At 36.7% G+C, this 18875-nt stretch overlaps 1 protein-coding gene across 1 annotated transcript in view; it reads right to left on the reverse strand.

Annotated features, from left to right (window-relative positions):
• The window catches only part of LOC104520862 (calcium and integrin-binding family member 2), a 41675-nt gene that overhangs the window by 2280 nt on the left and 20520 nt on the right, over positions 1–18875 (reverse strand). The window contains exons 3-5 of the mRNA XM_010162670.1: positions 13044–13155; positions 3979–4126; positions 3687–3882 (exon numbers count right to left, since the gene is read on the reverse strand). Of these exons, the coding sequence (XP_010160972.1) occupies positions 3687–3882; positions 3979–4126; positions 13044–13155 (456 nt within the window). The remainder of the gene's footprint in view (positions 1–3686; positions 3883–3978; positions 4127–13043; positions 13156–18875) is intronic.

Consider the following 18875-nt stretch of genomic DNA (forward strand, 5'->3'; position numbering starts at 1 on the left):
ACAGCTTAAAAAAACCAACATATTGAGCTGTGTGAAGAAAGTGCTTCAAAAAGAGAGTGCACATTGTTATAGGAATCTGGCCTTCGCAGGTTTTCCACAAACATGGTAAAGAAGGAATTTCATACCTCATTGTAATGACAATGAGATTTTACAGTTGGATAGTTCATATTATAAAAGTTCTCAATGTTTATCAGAAGTCAGATAAGCACTGGTCCCTTGTAAAAGAGCAGAGAGAACAAAATGATCTATGGCTTAGCAGAGATCACCTGCTCAAGCAACAGCACAGCCAGGGATAAAACCTAACTGCTTTGCATCCTAAATTCGACTCTTATGATGTGAAAAAGTGGCTTTTGGTGAGGGGAAAAGGCAAAGAATAGAGTAAAAAATCCTTTACTACAAATAAAAATCATCTGGCCTCTGCCAAGTTAGTCAACATCTTCAAAAGGATCACCTATCAGGTGCCAGTATGGTACTCTATGATCAGATATTCAGAAATGTTGATTGCCCGTAGCTCCACAGCAATGACTCTGCAGACTGCAGTTACCCAGCATCTTCAATTACTCACTGGCAATCCTTTTCAAAAGTGGCTACTGCTTTGGTTCATAGGTATTTAATTTTCACAGCTGCTAAGTAGTTGAAAGTATAAATCAATAGGTACTTAGGCCAATTGATTGGGCACAACAACTGGAGACATGCATTCCACTTGAATTTAAAGTCTGGAATGCATTGAATTGGGCACAACGAGTGGAGATATGCAAAACCAAATTGAATTATTACTGTCTCTGGACATTGATGGGTTGGTATTTCTTCCACAGTTCAGGCATAAGTTTACCACTGGTATATAGGGTTGTTGATCCACTATTAAGACACTTCCTGTGCTTTGCATGTTTTGTATTACATTACATGGTGAAAATGCACAGCCCTGTCTTAAGCAAAAATATGGCTAAGAATGTCCCTAAAAATAAAACACCTTTACAGGCAAAATGAATAGTAAACCACAATAAGGGAGATGCATCACGTCTTCCATATAGATTGGTTTGGATAAAAGTGGTGTCATGACCTTGTCACCTTCTTTTCCTGCAGCTGAAACAGAAATCAAACCAGAGAGCCTACAGATTCTCTTTTTGGCTTCAGACTATTTCCATTTAGACCCTCAATTTGAAATATAGCTTCAAACGTTAAAAAATATGTTGCTGAGTTAGTCAGAGGCTCTAAATCAGTGTTTCAGCTAGAAGGTGGAAGGAAAGCTTTCTTTAGGTCGTGTCACACCAGGAGCTCTTAAGCCTGAGGACTTCAGAGCTGAATCCCATCACTCAGCTCATCTCCTGGGCCTGAAAGGGGAAGGAAGCTATCATTTCCCTTGAAGCCAGAGATGGAAAAAATCGGCCTTAAATATATACATTGCTGTCTTGAACATCAAGGAGACATATTGATTACATGAGTTCACCATGTCACAAGCACAGATCAAAGCACATGTGTGTTTTAACTGAGCAACTAGATTGTCAGTCTTCCCGCACTTGGTAGCCTGGTCCTTTGCGATTATTGCTATTGTCAGTGATCCCTCCCTCTCTATTTTCTCTTTACCAAATCGATAACAAGCTCTTGTACTTTTCACTTCATCCCTCTTTTTACTCATCTTCTTGCCCTGATGAGTACTCAGCACTCGGGTCCTTCCACTCTCTTTCTCAGCTTTCCAAAACACCACAAACTTGGAAAAGATAAATAATTACGACAGTCATTCCAATAGCTACAGTGGCAAATATTCCTCTCTGCTACTTTCTCAGGAAGCGTCTGGATTGCACAGCATCTTCAGCTTGGAATTCTCAGTCAGCAGTTTGCAAGCCTCTACAACATAGCAGTAAAGTCAGTCATGGCACAGGAAACTTCTAATACTACAGCTTCTGCTGAGTCTTCAGATCTGCCTTCCATTCTTCACAATTGATCTCTGTTCTCTACCAGATTTATAGGTATAGTACAGCCTTTCGATTGATTAAAGGAAACTCTACCTGACCCCAGCAGTTTCTATATGGAAAACAGTATAAAGAAAACATTTTCTTAGCTGGAAACATATGTAAACAAAATATTAGAATGCCTACTCAGCTAAGCCTCACCATAATGATGATATGTATCTTGTTCTAACAGAGTTTCTGTTGATACGCTTGATTAGCCAAGGAATACTTGATATGTTTCTAATGTATAAAAGACATTCACATTAACTCTGAAGTACATCCTCTCGAGATGCTGATGTTTCTTAGGGTTCACAGGAATCAAGTCCTCATGCTTTATTGTAGAATCATTTTGTTATAGTGTCTTTCCTCAGAAATTTCATTTATGAAAGAAATAAACTGTTCTGTGTTCTGCAGGACACTTAAAAGTTCTTAAACAACATTAGCATTAAGATTCTCAGTCCAAATTTTGATCTTAATTCTACCCTAATGTTTAGCCTTATTTCCTATGAAAATACAGTTTATTCCATCAGTCTGGCTGTAAGCTTTGTTAATCCAGTAACTTCTGAATCCTTTGGCAGAATTCAACAACATGTGACTGAAAGATGATTAAGTCTCTGCCAATTTCCTGCAAACAGGCAGCTGTGTAAAAAAAAAAAAAAAGTCTCTAAGTGTTCTACTTCATAGAAAGATGCAAAGTAATTCTGCACCTTTCCAGATATCAGAAAATCTACACAGATGAACCAGTCCTTGCACCTTAACTGCAGCAGAAAAATGAAATGAAACTCCTTCTCAGATATCAGCCAACTAATCAGGAGCCACAAGTCTGCAGAAGCTAGAATTTACCAATTCCAATATTGCCAAAACTATTTACAAATGTACTGTATACCTGCTTGCAGTCCAAACAATTGTTGCATTATTTATCTCCCCAGATGTTAAAATTTACGTGTTATTATCAATTATCACCAAACAGTAACACTACCAACTTAGCAACAATGTATGAACAAAGATTATGAAAAAAAAAATAAATTCAGGTTATCAAGCATTTACTATTAGACATAGTTAATCCAGACCACTGAAATTTGGGGAGAATTTAAGATCTCAACAGGAACTCCTCCCCATCTGGGAGTATCTTATTTTGCTGGCTGGTTCACTGTAATTTCTTAAAGAAGGTCTATCCTTGTATTACTTAAGCTTATGTAGAATGTCTTATTAATGTGTAAAACCCAAAAGTCATTGTCCTTTAACAAATATCTCTTTAAACATGAAACATGCAAGAAAAACTGTCTTAAGATAACTAGGTTTTATCCACAGATTATTAGGAAGAAACTCAGCAACAAAAAAGCAACAAAGAAGCTCTCACCTTCTCAGCACAAAAGGCCAATGAGTTTCCATGTGTATTTGTAACATGTATACAATACTTACACATATTCCTATTAAGATAGCATGGATTTTTGCTATAGGCTTGAGAATAATATGAATTTGGACTCAAAATAGATCAAAATATTTTCCTGAAGAAACCACACAAACAGGAAAAAAAAAAAAAGTCATTGAGTCTTAGTCTTCAAGTGAGGAGAGAGCTGCTCTAGAAAAGTCAACGGAGTCAGAGTAAGAAGTCATCCTCTAGCCAGCTCTCTGGTAACGTTCTTATGTCTGACATTTCTTGTATTACACTACACAGTGTTATCCTAATAAAATACCTGAAAATACGCAAGAGACTATCTTTTCCTAAAACAATACCTGAGAAAGTCTGGTGCTTTGGAAATCATGTTTTCAAAGTCTGCAAATCCTAGTTTCCCATCACCATCCATGTCAGCTTCTTCTATCACTTTCTCGCAAACTAGAGTGATTTCTTCTGCTGTTAGCTCTTCTCGGGTCAGCTTATTAAGGGTTTTTTCCAAGTCTGACTTACAAATGAAGTTATCTGTGTTAAAATCTAAACAATAAAAGAACCAAAGAAAAGATCACCAACAACTCTCATACTCATGTACTTCAAACAAAAAAGGCATACAAAAGCATCCCAATACAGTACCATAGATCTTAAAGGCATAGATTGCTTTAAGCTCTCTGGGAGCCATTTCACTGAGCACAGAGAACATATCCACAAAATCGTTGAAGCTGAGGCTCCCCTCTCCATCTTCTGAGAAAGATTCCACAATCCTTTCCTTGAAGGGATTCTCCTGTGAAAAACAGATATATATATATACATATATATTGCTTTTAGTATTTGGAGGATCAAAAAACCTGTAGACTCTCTGTTAATGAGTATTTAACTCCATGGTTGACTCCTTATAGACAATTTTTTTCCTTCCAAAATGCATCCAAAAAGTTTACATCTGCGTGCTTTAGCAGAAACTGTCAGCAGAAAATGCTGCTGCATAGTACCACTTCTTGCCCAGGTTTTCTCAGCTCCCTTGTCATTCATTCTCTCTAAACTGGTGCTCATCTCATTTCTCCTATGTGGAATACATGCTTTATAAATGTTAGGGTAAAAGTACTAGGAGTGTGAAGATCATTCGCACATAACAGGTTCCTGACAGGGTGTCAGACTGACACGGTCAAGAGAGTTACAGTTCCTACGTTAAGAAGCTAGCACATGTGAACCCAGGATGACAGGAGGGGAAAGAAACAGAGACCAAGGTGGAAAGCCAGTGAAACAAACAGGGTCTTTACGCCTTCTGGTGGCACCTGACTGAGGGCTGGAGGAAAAAATATTTACGAAAGCACTTTAAAAAGTAAATAACTGCACTGCACACCTGACTGATGCAGAACCACTGACCAACCATCAACCAAACCATGTCTGCTCATTAAGGATGTAGAGTCATAGCCCAGTAGAATCTTGTAGAAAAGTCTTTCATTTTCACTCTCATGCACACCAGTGTCCAACCTCTGGTTGAACTGACTACAAATTCCAGAGTTTTAAATGAAATTTCATCTCTGCAGGAGATGATCTTAAGATCCTTTTCTAGCACCCTACCAACCCAGCTGGTGTCAAGGCTACTCTGAATAAGACTATGTTCTAAAGCCATAAACACACAAGCAAGCATAAGAACAGCTGCTTTACTACTCTGAAGTCCAAACCAAATGTTTTTATAGTAACAAAACAATGTATCTCACAGCTATATAAAAACCCAAGATGAATTTGTAGCTATGTCTGTATAAATGGGAAAATACATTCATTTCAGTTGAATATTAATAAAACACACAAACATCATTCAGGCTGTGAGCAGCATCACATCAAAGCTGTTCTATAGATCTTATGTGAAGTCAAGACACTGATTAACATATTGATCTCCTGTAAGTGTAAACAGCTTTGGTGGTGGCATATCATGTTCATTACTTTTAATATGCATGCAGCATTTTAATTTGGTGTTAAAAGAAGCAGTACTGTGAAAGCTCAGAGCTCAATCATATATCCATTTAATGCATGTACAAAGCAGAGTTACGCAAACAGACTGATGTTTTATATTTATGTAGTATCCTTCATCTTAAAGGAACATAAAGTACCTTATAAGAATTGAACTACTTACCACTAATATGCAGCTGCCTCTGAAGTAAAATTCAACAACTGTTAAATGGTGTGCAGCAGATTACAACAAGAGCTGAAGATAAAGTTGTTCAACTGAAATCACAGGGGGAACTTGGAAGCATAATGAGATTTGTCACCCACACAGAGATAACATTTAAGATATATTTTGTTACAGCTTCAAATAATGAAAACGTTTTAAGGATTCTTGTTAAAAGACAAGCATAACATACAAAAGCTAAATTTCTCCAAGATAAATGTGAGGTGTGACTGTGCACGTGGACATTTCAAAGAACATCCGGTTCCTGGAAAGCAGCCTTCCTTTTTTCTTCAGGTAACTGGACAATATGAAAATTCACACTACAGGATGGCCCTTTGCAGTGTCTAGTTCTGGGATGCAACTACCGAGAAGCAGTCGGACATTTGGGTACCAGGCATGGATTGATCAAGGCTATACCACACCTGCATACATTTGTCATGCCACCGGGCAAATTTAAGAATGAATTTCATTGGCCATCCCAACTGGAACTTTGAGATACTTCTTTACAGAAGCTCTACTGGCCATTCACATCCTCAGAGAGCAGACCTGATTCTATCAGGAGGTTTCTATTTAATGATAACCAAGTACTCAGGATGTATCAACTATCTAATAAGATGTCTTAGGGTCTTGCAGTTTGCACTCTAGGACAACTTGGGTGGTAGAAATTAGCTGGTCTCTGCTAAAAGGCAAATATCCATCTAATAAAAAAACCATATAAGTGTGTGTATCAGTCTTCTCGGGATGGACAAGATCTGAGAAACACACATTGGAAGCATAATTCCTGAGACAATCAAGATTCGAAATTCACTCCTAAATGCCAAGATCTCTCCAGTCTTTTTGGCTGAGATAATTGCCAGGAATAAGTCTGTTTTAATGGATAAGTGAAGTAGGGACTGCAGAGCCATAGGCTCAAATGACAGGCCATTAAAGTAGTCAATACTAAATTCAAATTTTCCTCCAGGGTTTGATGATTGAAGTTAATTCCACAATAGGGAGCATACCTACAGATTTCAAAGCATAGGAGATTAATGAGCTCACTGTGCTCTGAGCTGAATACATTAAGCTAAGCTCGCTGTTCAAAGGCAAAAACAGGACAAATAATAATAAAAAAATGAATTAAATATAGTAGAAAAGAGGGATTCCTGAAAGTGAAAAGACAACAGCCTCAAAAAAGCAAAAGGGTCACATCTCTCAAGAGTCTCAGAATGAAAAACAACACCCCAGAGTTAGCCAGATGGCTGAAAGTCATTGTAAAAGAATATGTAATGATCACTCACATCATGTGCATGATGTGTAGAGGAGCTATAGCAGACATGCATCTGTGGGTGCTGCTAAAGCTAAAGTATCTGACTTGAGTGCTTGGAAATAGCCTGTATGTGGTATGAATATACATACAGACACAGTGTAAACAGTGGAAACCAGTTGATTCTATTGTTTCCAATTATCAGTTTATTAATAAGCCAAAGTAAGATTCATTTGGGCTGAAATATATGAAAAAGGACCACTTTCTTCCTGAAATGCACATAAAAAAAATATGGGTGTATCTGTTTAACACTAGAGGATGCTAAATACCAGAGTGGATGAGAAAATAGGTTAGAAAAATTATCTTTATTTCTAAAATACTATATTGCTTTCTTTGTAACAAACCTCATCAGAACTAACTGTCATGGTAACAGTTGTAAAGGGACATCTTAGAGGCAGCACTGGGTAGTAAACAGGGAGTACACAAATGCAAATATCCCTATCAGCAATGAGTATCAAACCCAGGACTTTCTGCATTAGAAATGCTAGGCATGATCTCTCTGACTGAATAAGCACATTGCAGTTGCATAAGACTAATTATCCATTTGGCATGTCAGGGATCTTGAAAATGCAGATGAATTCACAATGAATTAAATAGGCCTAAGCATACTTCTTAAGTAAATCTTTGCCAAATGGATCTCTAAAACCTAAATGAAAAATAAAATCCTTCCTTATATTGATTTCTTTCCTTTAATTTTCTCATATTATGTGTCTTCAGGCAGTATATCTGTGGCTTACACAATGGAAAGTATAAGCTTACCTTCACAGATACTTTTCACATCCTTTCTGTAATTTCATTACCTGTACTCTAAACAGCACAGATTAGGGTTCCATCATATTTAGAGGAAAAGCCATGGGGGAAGGGAGTAAAGGGGAAAACAATACTGTTCCTTCCTGACTGTTCTCCCTTAAGCACTAATTGTTTTTTGAAAAAAGAATACTTCTAAAACTAGAAACTTACACTTGTCTTGTTAAAAACTTTTTCTGTCGTCTCACAACAAAAATAAGAGGGGAGACAGAAACAATAAAGAACTGTTACAGCTAAAACTCTGCTGTTTTTGCAGACTGATTCTGCTGTAGTGGCTTGAGATAATCCTCCTAAATGTGCCATCCATCTTTTTAACAATCACTTTTTCTACTCAGATAATTGTGTTTCTATACATTTTTGAATGCCATGCGGCATCTATTCCAACAGGCAGACCTAGAACACCATACAATAGAACACAACCATTAGTTTTCTAAGAAGCTCTTACAGGATTTATTCCTGAGATTGCAGCTAAATCTTACCAAGTCACTTGTTATTTTCCCCTGTCCTCTAGCTTCTATCACAGTCTCCAGGAAAGCACTGCATTGTCCTTTTGCCCTGTCCATTTTGCAGCTTGACAAACTAATTTAAAGCACTGTATCCTATTTTCACAAGCAGACTGCATTTTGGAAATAACAGGTTACAAGTTGCAGGATAGGTCAAGATAACTAAGCTGGAGATGCTAGACAGTCATTACAAAATGCTTCTCATTTTTATATTCACAGAAACAGGATAATTTTTTTATTATTATTTGGACATAAGTCCCCACTGACATTGGAGAAGATATTTACATGCACAAAGCAGTCTGCTTTGCAGACTACTGAGCCAGAATCCCTTTGGATGCTTTAATCAGGACTTGTTCAAACTGATCAGAAGCAAACCATTCTCGAATTTCAGGACTTAGTCCTAAAAAAGTAGAAATGAACTCTTACCAGACAAACATTAATATAAAAATGGTTAAACTGTTCATTACCAGACCTCCATAGGAGAGGCTGATGCTTTGGAAGGGAAGAATAATAAGTGCAACAGTAAACTGACCCTGAAGCAGATAAAAGCATATTTCTTTGTTGGTAGGTTGTTTTTTTTTTTCTTTTCTTCTTCCTCAAAATCTATTTTTTTTTTCATGCATAGATGATTATATTCATGTGATCAAACTTCTCTGCAGTGCCTACAGGGTAGTGATTAAGAAAATCATGCAGAAACCAAGGCTAAGATACAGTTAAATTGATATGTCTACATCTTAAAAAAAAAAAAAGATCATGTCATTCTGTCAGAAAGCAGAAATGTAAGACAGTACAGCAATGAGCTTACCTCTTTACTGAAGGCTGCACTATGGTCACAACAACCAAAGATTTTGGTTGCGTATAGAATTGCTTAAATATTACAGAACATAACAGTATATCATGGGAATATAGGGCAATATTCACTAACTATAGCAGGAAACTGCAGACAATACTGGTAAAGACCATCAAGCAAGTACAGATGTGACGTTCAGTGGAGACAAAATGGCCCTCACCTACCACACTTGGAAGGAATACAGTTGAGACACATGGAAAAGAAGAAAGAAGAGTGGTCTGAAAGGGGTAAAACATCCCATCCTAACTAGAAACAACTAATTGGATGCAGAGACAAGGAAGCCGGGATGAGCTACAGGCAAAGATTGGCCAGAGCAGGGATGGGGGCTTGGGAAGAGTATCAACCTGCTCTCTCAGGTGTCACTGCCCATTACATGGAAAGCTTTGAAACTGAGGACTCATTGAAATAAGTTCTAAAATTCTACCTTATTAAAACTGTAGGAAGTGTTTTCATTTTGTTTTGAAGCAACTCACATTCATTCATGTTTAAACTTGCCAAAACCGGGGTGCTAACATTGGTTCCGAAATGTGTGATGGATGCACTGTTCCTTGTGTGTCCTTTCTTTCTCCTGACTGATTCCTGTGCCTGCTGGTCATTCTGTTTCCGTAGTGTGTGGATTTATGAACCACCTTACTCACCACTGCAGCTAATGACAAGGCCTGTGAGGATCAATGAAGTTACTGCGTGAGCCAAAAAAAGAAAGCAACAGACTGTAAAGTGAATGAAACAAAAATGGTTCCCCTCCAGGAAGTCCTTTTATGACCAAGTCCTGACAGAAGGATTGCCCTACACTACAATAACAAGATGAACAATTTGAAGATTCTGACAACTAGGGACCTATGTGTCAAAAAGAAGATGGTCACCCACCCAGTTCGACAGATCACATGTTATCTCTGTCATCAGGTTACATTTCCACATCTAGCTCTGTGGAAATGACAGGGATAATGTGAGTGAAAAGAGGTTTGTTTTGAAATAAAGTAATTTTTGCTTTCTACGTGGTCTCATACTGAACAGCCCATACCGTTGCTACAGTTTTGCAATATTAATTGCTGCAATCTCACAGGTGCCCATATGCCCTAAAGTTAATTTATTAGACTGCTGCCTCTGTAAACAAGATTGTCAAAATTAGAGAACAGAGACTGGAATGAAACAGACAGAGTAAACTAGCTCTGTTAACTTCGGTGTAATGGTAGACTTAATCAACTTAAAGTATCTGCCTCTTCTTTATTTATTTATTTCTTGTCCTGACTTTCAACTTTTAAGGATCATGAGTTAGTGAATAATTCATTACCAATTAAAGTGATTGACCATCAGCTTTTTTTTTTTTTTTTGAAACACAAAAATCCTCTCTCAAAACATTAACGCATGAGGTAAAGATCTTTCTTTATAGTAGCAGAATCTAATTTAGAAAAGTGCATTATTGATTCTATCCATTTGTCAGAATCTGCAGTAGTATTGAGCTCAACATTGCCAGTAACTAGAAATGTAATGTGTATATGAAAAAAGCCAGGTGCATTGAAATTAGCACTAATTTTATTAGAATTCAATATACATTTAGTTCATTTATTTCTATTTTAAGATTTAAAAGTTGGCTTTGTCTTCACCTTGATGAAAATTTACTGAAGAAAGAAAACACTATAACGATTTATTTAGCAGTCTGGTCAAGTTGCAAAGGTTAAAGATATTTATTTCTTAGTGTACGAGCTGGAGTTACTACCTAGATAGCTTGGAAAATGAACTCTAGGGGAAAGACTCTTTCTCTCTCTTCTATCTACACAGGTAATCGCAAAATGCTCCAGGACCAAGACTGACCCCAGTGTACAACTGAGATCCTAGGTGGCATTGTAATATGTTTTAGTGACCACATTTTGAAAGAGTTCCAGAAGAAGATCTAGTCTCCTCTAACCAATACTTTACTGTAAACAAGCTCACTAGCTATTGAGAGCACTTTCTCTATGAACTGCTAGAATTCCTGAAATAAAATGAGTGGTTTGACAGCAATATTTCTAAGGTTCTTCCACAGCCTTATGAGACTTGGGAGAGAATTACTACAAAATTTGACACTGAATTTTGTCCTGCTGTTTTCATAACATCAAATTCCGTTACTCTGGAGACGTCTTCTAAAGCACGGTCAGAAAGCCTCACAGACTTGATGTGCATAAGAAGATAGATTATGATCCATTTTACTTACGGAAGTCCATTAGGAAGTCTGTTATCATTACCACCTAAATTTGCTAAGGTAGCAAGATGTGCTCCTGTATCTCAAAATCTAATCATGGCCCAGTATAAAATTTCTGGTTCATATCTCAGCTTAAGTACCAGACTGTCTTGTAAATATAGTAGTCTCCAATCTCTAAAGTTTTCATAGAATGAGTTGTTCCTTAAGTGTTCAATCCTGTACCACTGAAGTCAAAAAGAATGTGTGTGGTTATAATTTCTCACTTTGTTTTCTGAATTTAGCCTTGATTTTTTTTGTTGTTGTTGTTGCTATGTCCAAATTGGGCTCAATTTGAGGGAACTAAAATACAGGGCATTTTTGCTAAGTATTGTTATTTTGCCTGTTTCCTATTTTCTTTATTTGTATAATAAGAAAAACGACACAAACATTTGTGTTATACAAAACTTATGTGAAATATTTATATCTGAATCGTTAACATATTTTAAAATTTACTAATTTTTGTGTGATTTTGTGTAATTTTTGAATTAAAGCTAGCTACATCATCTTCATCTACTTTATTACAGGACCAACTCATGATTAGAAAGAGTATAAACATATACTAGGATTTTGCTGAAGAATCCCCTGCTTAGTGTGAAAAAAGAATCCTAAATTATTTACCAGTTTCTTGAGAAACCCAAATTTCTAAGTTGTACTTAGGCATCTGGTAAATCAGAGTCATAACTGAAGGATAAAAATTTTTCAAAGGTCTTATATTGAATTAAATGCTCATGTGTGTTTAATCTCCAATGTTTCCATTTAAATGACATACTGGTCAAAACACTTTTTAGCAAACATTCTTGAGAGTGAAATGTACTTCTTGTTCAATAAATGGTATTGCCCCAGAATCAAACATGCGGTAAGCATGGTACTAAAGGAACAAGCAGTTCTGCGAACTTCAACTTGAAATCTAATTAAAATGTCTTTCACTTTATGTTGACTTAACCTCTTCCCCAACTGAATTTCTAAAGCACTGCTTATGCTTGTACTTTTTTTTCCAAATATTCAATATCTTACAACATTAAGGAAGAATTTCCAAATCATTAAAATGGAGTGAAAGGCCATCAGTTTCAACTCGTGTATGACATTGCTCTTAAAAAGCTTAATAATACTTCATGCAGCTATCACAGTGAACAAATAGTTGTTTCTACAAGACAGTAATTTAAAGATGTCAACTAATTTGCATACATTAAAAAGAAAAACAGACCACGTGACCAAAGACAACATAATTCAATGAACTGTTTAAAAATAAATGCTAAAAATCCATATTTGTCCCGTTAAAACCATATACAATAGTTAAACAGATAATAAAAACAAATACGGTCTCAATTTTTTTTGCACTGATTGCTTTACAACTACTGCTTCTCTCAGTGGACTGTCTCTCCACTTCCTATCATCTAATTACTCAATGAAAAATGAAAATTCCTGACAATGAAGAAAAACAATATTTATTGTGCTCTTGTAGTTGAGAAAAAAAGGAGAAAGTCTTTACTTTTGATCAGCAGTGTTCTGCACACTTCTGACAAATTTCCTACCAACCCAATGATAGAGGAGCTTCTGATTTCTAACCAGCTCTTCACACAGAGATCCCATTGGCTTCTAAGGGATGATACGTACATGGAAAAATCGCTAAAATTATTTCCTACTCATTTCCTTTAACATCTATTCCAACTATCTCTGCAAGAAAGACATCCACCTAAATATTTCCCAGTTTTGCCCTTGAACAGTAACAGGAAGGGGAAGACCTCAGCATGCCACGTTGCTTCAGGATATCAAACTCACTTGGCAAAACCTCTGGCAAATGAGCTGCATAACTTAAGAAGATACAGTTTGTAAGCAGTCAGAAGCGATACCTTTAGCTCAGGCATGTTTATTATAAGCTGCATAGGTAGTTTAACATCTGGGTCCTTTGTATAATCCATGGGCACAACGTTTGGTGCCATTTCATGGTATCGGCCATGCAACCTGTAAATAAGCAGAAAAAAACCAGCCAATAATCAATTTTAAATAACCAATTCTATTTATACAGTACTCAGACACAAACTTTAATTGCACAAGTTTGAGCCCACCAAATTCCCATCTTTTTGGAAAAAAAAAGAAAAAGAAAAAGAAAAAAGAGGGCTTGATGCAGCATCCAGTGTAACTGCAACTAACACCCATGTGTAACTTGAGGTGCATAACTAAGTAGTGTTTGACACTACCTGTATATAACATTTAAGCGCCGTACATGTATGTGCACAGAAGAAGCCTGGACCAATGTACTAACACTGTAACTATAACGCAGGATCACATCTCAGTGCAGATTATTGGTTGATCTGCACTATGCAAGAAAAAGTTACTGTTTAACAGCTCAAAGAATTTAAAAACCAAACAATATGCAACTATGAGGCTAGAGACAGCAGTATCCTGGGGAGACCTTAGTTCGAAATCAAAAAAGCCCTTTTCCTATCTGTGCCACACTAACATAGAGGATTTAGTCTTACAATTTTAGCACTGGCTGACACTAGCATACAGACGGTTTCCACTTCATTCCATTTCACACAGTTTTGTTTCTTTCTTGGTGCAGCTTATTCATCAAACCAGTATATTTTAAAGGCAATAAACACATGTGTTTCCTGAGAGATGCAAGTCAAACGTTCATAAACCTAGTTTCACTCTCTAAAGATTGCTTATCATGCTAACAGTATTATGTTATAGTTTTGTAAGGGAGCTGGGAAAGGAAGAGTTAAAGGCCATGAACACATCAATGTTTCTAAAGGTTTAGAAGCTGAATGACAGTAAATCATAAAAACTGACAGTCTCACACACAACCTGGGCAAAGACTGCACAAAGGTTTCTATGATTTTACCTCAAATTGTTAATTGAGTTGATTTATCAACTGCTAATCCCACCCTTTATTTGCTGTCTCCAAATATTCTAGTGAACAAGTGCACAGCCCAAAAGCCAAAAGAAAACAGCCATACGTAAAGAAAACATCAAATTAAGAAACAGGCAAGCTTCAAAATCACCTCACTAGGATGCTCACTCAAACTAGGAATAGAAACATTTCAAGTAAAATGGGTATCCAATTAAAACTCACCAAGGGATCTCAAATTTTGAGCTGTCAAACAAACTACAAACAGAAATTGCCTAGCTAGTAAAGTATTACCTGTCTAGAAGCAATTCATATATTGGAGAGATTAATTTTGCTGATTTTCTAATTTTACTGATTCTAGCAATATCTCATTCTGGTAGACAAGTATCTAGAATACAAGACTGTCAAATAACAGCACAATAAGGCTGGAGAGGGAACATTTGTATTGCAGTGCTCAAAGCTTAGTCACAGATCAATATATTTAGCATTAATGTATGTGTAAAAAGAATAGGAAGGAAGATTACGTAGATGCTGTTCACAGAAAACTTAGAAAACATCATGTGCCATGCAATGTAGTTTTCACCACATATGAAATTTTTGTCTTACACCTAATGCATAAACTGCTTGGGACAGAAAGTGGTCATTTTGCCATGTTTTATGTACTAACACAGAGTATTCTGGTCTCTCATTAGGTCACGTGTACTACTTAAATACATTAAAAAGCTATATTTATTATTTTGTGACTTATTTTAACAAAAAACCCTGCTTGCTCACTAGGAATTTTAACAATTACAAACAGAGATTAACATATTTTAAACAGCAGAACATAAACTAGTAATACAGGAAGTAATGCCTCACAAACCTCTTCATCTTTCCAGCTTCAGTTTCAGCAACCCCTCAGTCAGCCCCACGAGCAGCTAAGCTATTTCAGATTAGTATGGGTAACAAATTTCAAAAACTAGGAGAAAATAATCTACAGGTATTTCTTTTCTTAGCGTCTCTTTGATTGTGATTATGATGTGTCACAAAGAACAATGAAGTGGAACAGAGAAACATGTTTTATCTGGATCTTTGGAAACTAATGTCTTTACACTGTGCAGCAAAATATTGTGCCATACAGGAAATTAAATATCCACTGACCTAAGCATATTTCAGCTGCTTACCACAGCTCACCCGGACATTTCCTAAATACTGTGTAATTCAAGATGCAATAACCATTTCCCACTCCAGTAGCTGATTTCTTTGTTGTAAATAGCAGCTACAAAGATGCCCCTAAATACAATAGAAAAAACAGCTTAAAAGCACCTGAAGGAAAGCAAACCTTTCAAATCAAATGACTATCTAAGGATTTCTTTTTTTAAAGCTAGAATACTGAAATGGTGTTCTAGTTTTCATTAAAATAGAGTATTCGTCATTGAAACAACTTGATCATGGTGGGCAACATTTCAAAGCACACTAGCTGGCAATGCCTGTTTATTTTAACTGTCTAGATTTTCTTCTCTGCTTTCTCTAGTATGAGACTTTTCTGGTTTTACTCTGTTTTCTCCAACAGGGCTATGAATTTGCCCTGAGTTTGGCATCTTAAAGGAGTTCTCTTTCACAAGAGATGGAAAGGATTGGAATAAAGTTAACTGTGTTTCATGGTTTACTAAGCTTGTTATATTAATCTAAAATGCAAGGTATGGAAATTTATGTTAATTTTCAATAACAAACTAACAAATCTCTTGAAAAAGCTTGGTCAATTTGTACTGCAAACAAACATGATAGAAGTCTATAAATGTTGTGAGGAAGTATCTGTTACTGAAATACAAGCATATCACAAGAATAAACAAACACTTGTTAATAATAACAAAAACAGCCACCACAGTGTGAATTTAAAGTTACTTTAGTACTGGGAATATCAAAGCACTACAATAGAGACTGAACACTAAAGTGACAAATAAAAAGTACTTAGTACAGGTACATAAAAAAGCATTTCATTGTCACCTCTGTGACTCTCAGTCATCTGGTATTCAGTACTATTTTGATAGAATAATAAAGCTTCTCATGATGCTCACCAAATTTAGAAATTTTAAAACAATATCTGCTGAGCAAGTAATATTATTCTAACAGAAGAAATACCCTTATAAGGCACATGACAGGTTGCAATGCTGTTTCCCAGATGCCATTTGCCGTGAAGCAACAACCTGACTTCAATAATGGAGGCTTAGAGTGAGAGATATCAAAGAGGGCACAGTTACAGCTCTTACCAACTGCTTACTGACCTTCCTTTTCTCAGGACATTGGTTAAGTCTCTTTATAACATGCAATATCAGTGCAAAGTAAACCCATCATTTCTTGCTGACAGAATTCACATCTTCTCAATAGAAATTAGAACAATCTATTTATATTGAAGTTAATACAAACTCCAGTAGCTGAAAAAAGGATCTGATTTTTCAACTGGAAGGTATTGTGGTGTTAATTGCAAGGCGCTTAGCAGAGTGGTTAGGTTTTGTATTAGAGCTTAGAACTGCCTTTCTTGTCCCACACACATCAAATCATTTGGTCTTTTAGTATAAGGTCAACAAAAGCACTCCTAATTTACTGTGGACAAGGCACCTACAGTGTGCCCACCTGATGGCACCTGGTAAGTACAATGACCTAAGACTGATGCATTTTCTCTTATTGTGTTTTTTTCCTACTACTTCAGACTTTGAGTTTTAGCAATTCCTTCAAGAAAAATGATGCTACCCTAGTACATTTACACCTCCATACAGTGTAAATACACTAATTTCAGAAAGCATCTCTAAGAAAATATTCAAAAAATCCCTCAGAAGGGATTAGGTTTTAGCTAAAAACATTGCCAAAGGACACAGAATAAAAACACATTGCTTTAGTTTGCTGCCACAGATTATAATAGAACTTATTCCTCTTCCTTCCTGCAAGGAGTTACAGCCAGAATCATTGAGTTGAACGACACATCTGCTGATAGAACTCAGTTTTTAGAATCAGAAAGGGAAATGCATGCCCAGGGACCAGAAGTGGGGAAAAGCAACCAAAGCAAGAAAACAACTTCCCTTGCCAAGCATCTTTACTGTAACATATATATGTCAATACATGCAGTTTCTACACCTGTGTTTTATTCAGAAAGATCCACGATGCAGACAATATTTGTTTTTATAGAAATCTGTTAAGATCATGTGTTCCCAGTCCATCCATTTAAAGTCTGTCTTTTATCTCTTGTGGTGAGCAGAAAGAGTTGCCAGGCACTAGTAACTAGACAGCCTTCCAGCACGCTGCCTCAGGTTCAGATACAGTTAGCTGGAAGGCAGATGATGGACACAGAAATAAGCAAGTAATTAACAGCAGATTCAAGGGTGGCTCTGATATCCTGTTCTCCTTCCACTAACTCTTGCATTAATTCACCAAATCACTCAAAGATCTGTAGGTATAAGAGCTTTCCACCTGAGTGGATTTCACACTAAAGCATCCAAATGAGTCTGTAGGAAGTTGCTGTGATCCAGTTCCAGCAAACTAAATTACAGCAATAAAATAGCCTTTCACATGCCTTTATCTGCAAGGATCTTGCAACTTTATTTGTGATAGCCTTAATACACAGCATGATTATCTAATATTGCAATGCAAAAGGCCATTAGATTTCTCTAGCTTAGGTTCCAAAACCAACATACAGAATGTTGCACAAGCTCCATTATCATTTGCAATAAAACAAACTAATAAACTGAACAACAACAAAAAATAGGGACATCTTTTCCCACTTAAAGTTCTTTATGCTGGAAAGTTCTTCAGGGACACCATGCACTGTTCTATGACAAACTGGATTGCCAGTCTCTCAAATGACCAAATTCTGTAAAAAACAGATTGAAAAAAACAACAGCCTCTTACAGGATTCTGAGAAAGCCGCATATCGCGGTGAAACACAGTCCCTGTTGCATGAGTTTCAGCAACACGTCCTTTTACTCGAGTAACCTAGCCTACATTACATCAGGTGAATACATTTTGTCAAGGAAACTGAATGCATTTCTGATCAATTATTCTATAACACAATGTAAAGATAAGTAGACATAAGGGTTATTTACATCCATAATCCTCCTGCCTTTATGCAATACATCACTACATCAACTTGTCATACCACTGCCAAACTTGGACCAAGTACTATGACCAATACTGTGAGTCAGACTCAGGAATCATCTCCCAAATGCTCCACTGACTGGCACTGTACAGATTACTGACCGTTCTGACACATCTCTCAGTAACATTAATTACTAACCATAAATAAAAATAAACAAACCTCTGTGGTAAAGGCTCTAATATTTCTCCTGTTCTTATAGAAGCAGAAGGCACTTCAGGTAACTTGAACACATCAGGAGCAGTTGTGACCTAGAGAGGAAAGGCTTTTTGTTCTTTATCTTAGCGTGGCCCTCAATAAGAAGCACATCTGAAAATAACATAAAGCTGCTTTATCTATCTGCTCTAGTCACAGAAACTTCTATGTCTTGTAAGGTGAGCAATGTAAGGTTTTGCAGTGCTGCCTGAACACACAGAGATTTGGAAAGGCTGCCATTACCATATACAGACCATTATGTACATTCAGAAGCCCAGGACCTGCAACCAGCCTCACTGTCTTTGCAGTAGCGACTACAGATCCTGCAGTGATATTTGCATCAAAAAAATTCTTCTGGATGTATGCAGAAGCATTTTCCCATTCCTGGATGTGCTCTCTTTGTTGCCAGGATGCTTTATTTACTCTGCATGGAAGAAGGAGAGGAAAAGATGGCAGTGTTTACTAGTGTGGTCCCTTCCATCAATGAGAGTGGGAGGGAATGTAGTGACA

Source organism: Antrostomus carolinensis, unplaced genomic scaffold, assembly GCF_000700745.2.
Source record: "Antrostomus carolinensis isolate BGI_N321 unplaced genomic scaffold, ASM70074v2 scaffold14692, whole genome shotgun sequence".
Lineage (NCBI taxonomy): Eukaryota > Metazoa > Chordata > Aves > Caprimulgiformes > Caprimulgidae > Antrostomus > Antrostomus carolinensis.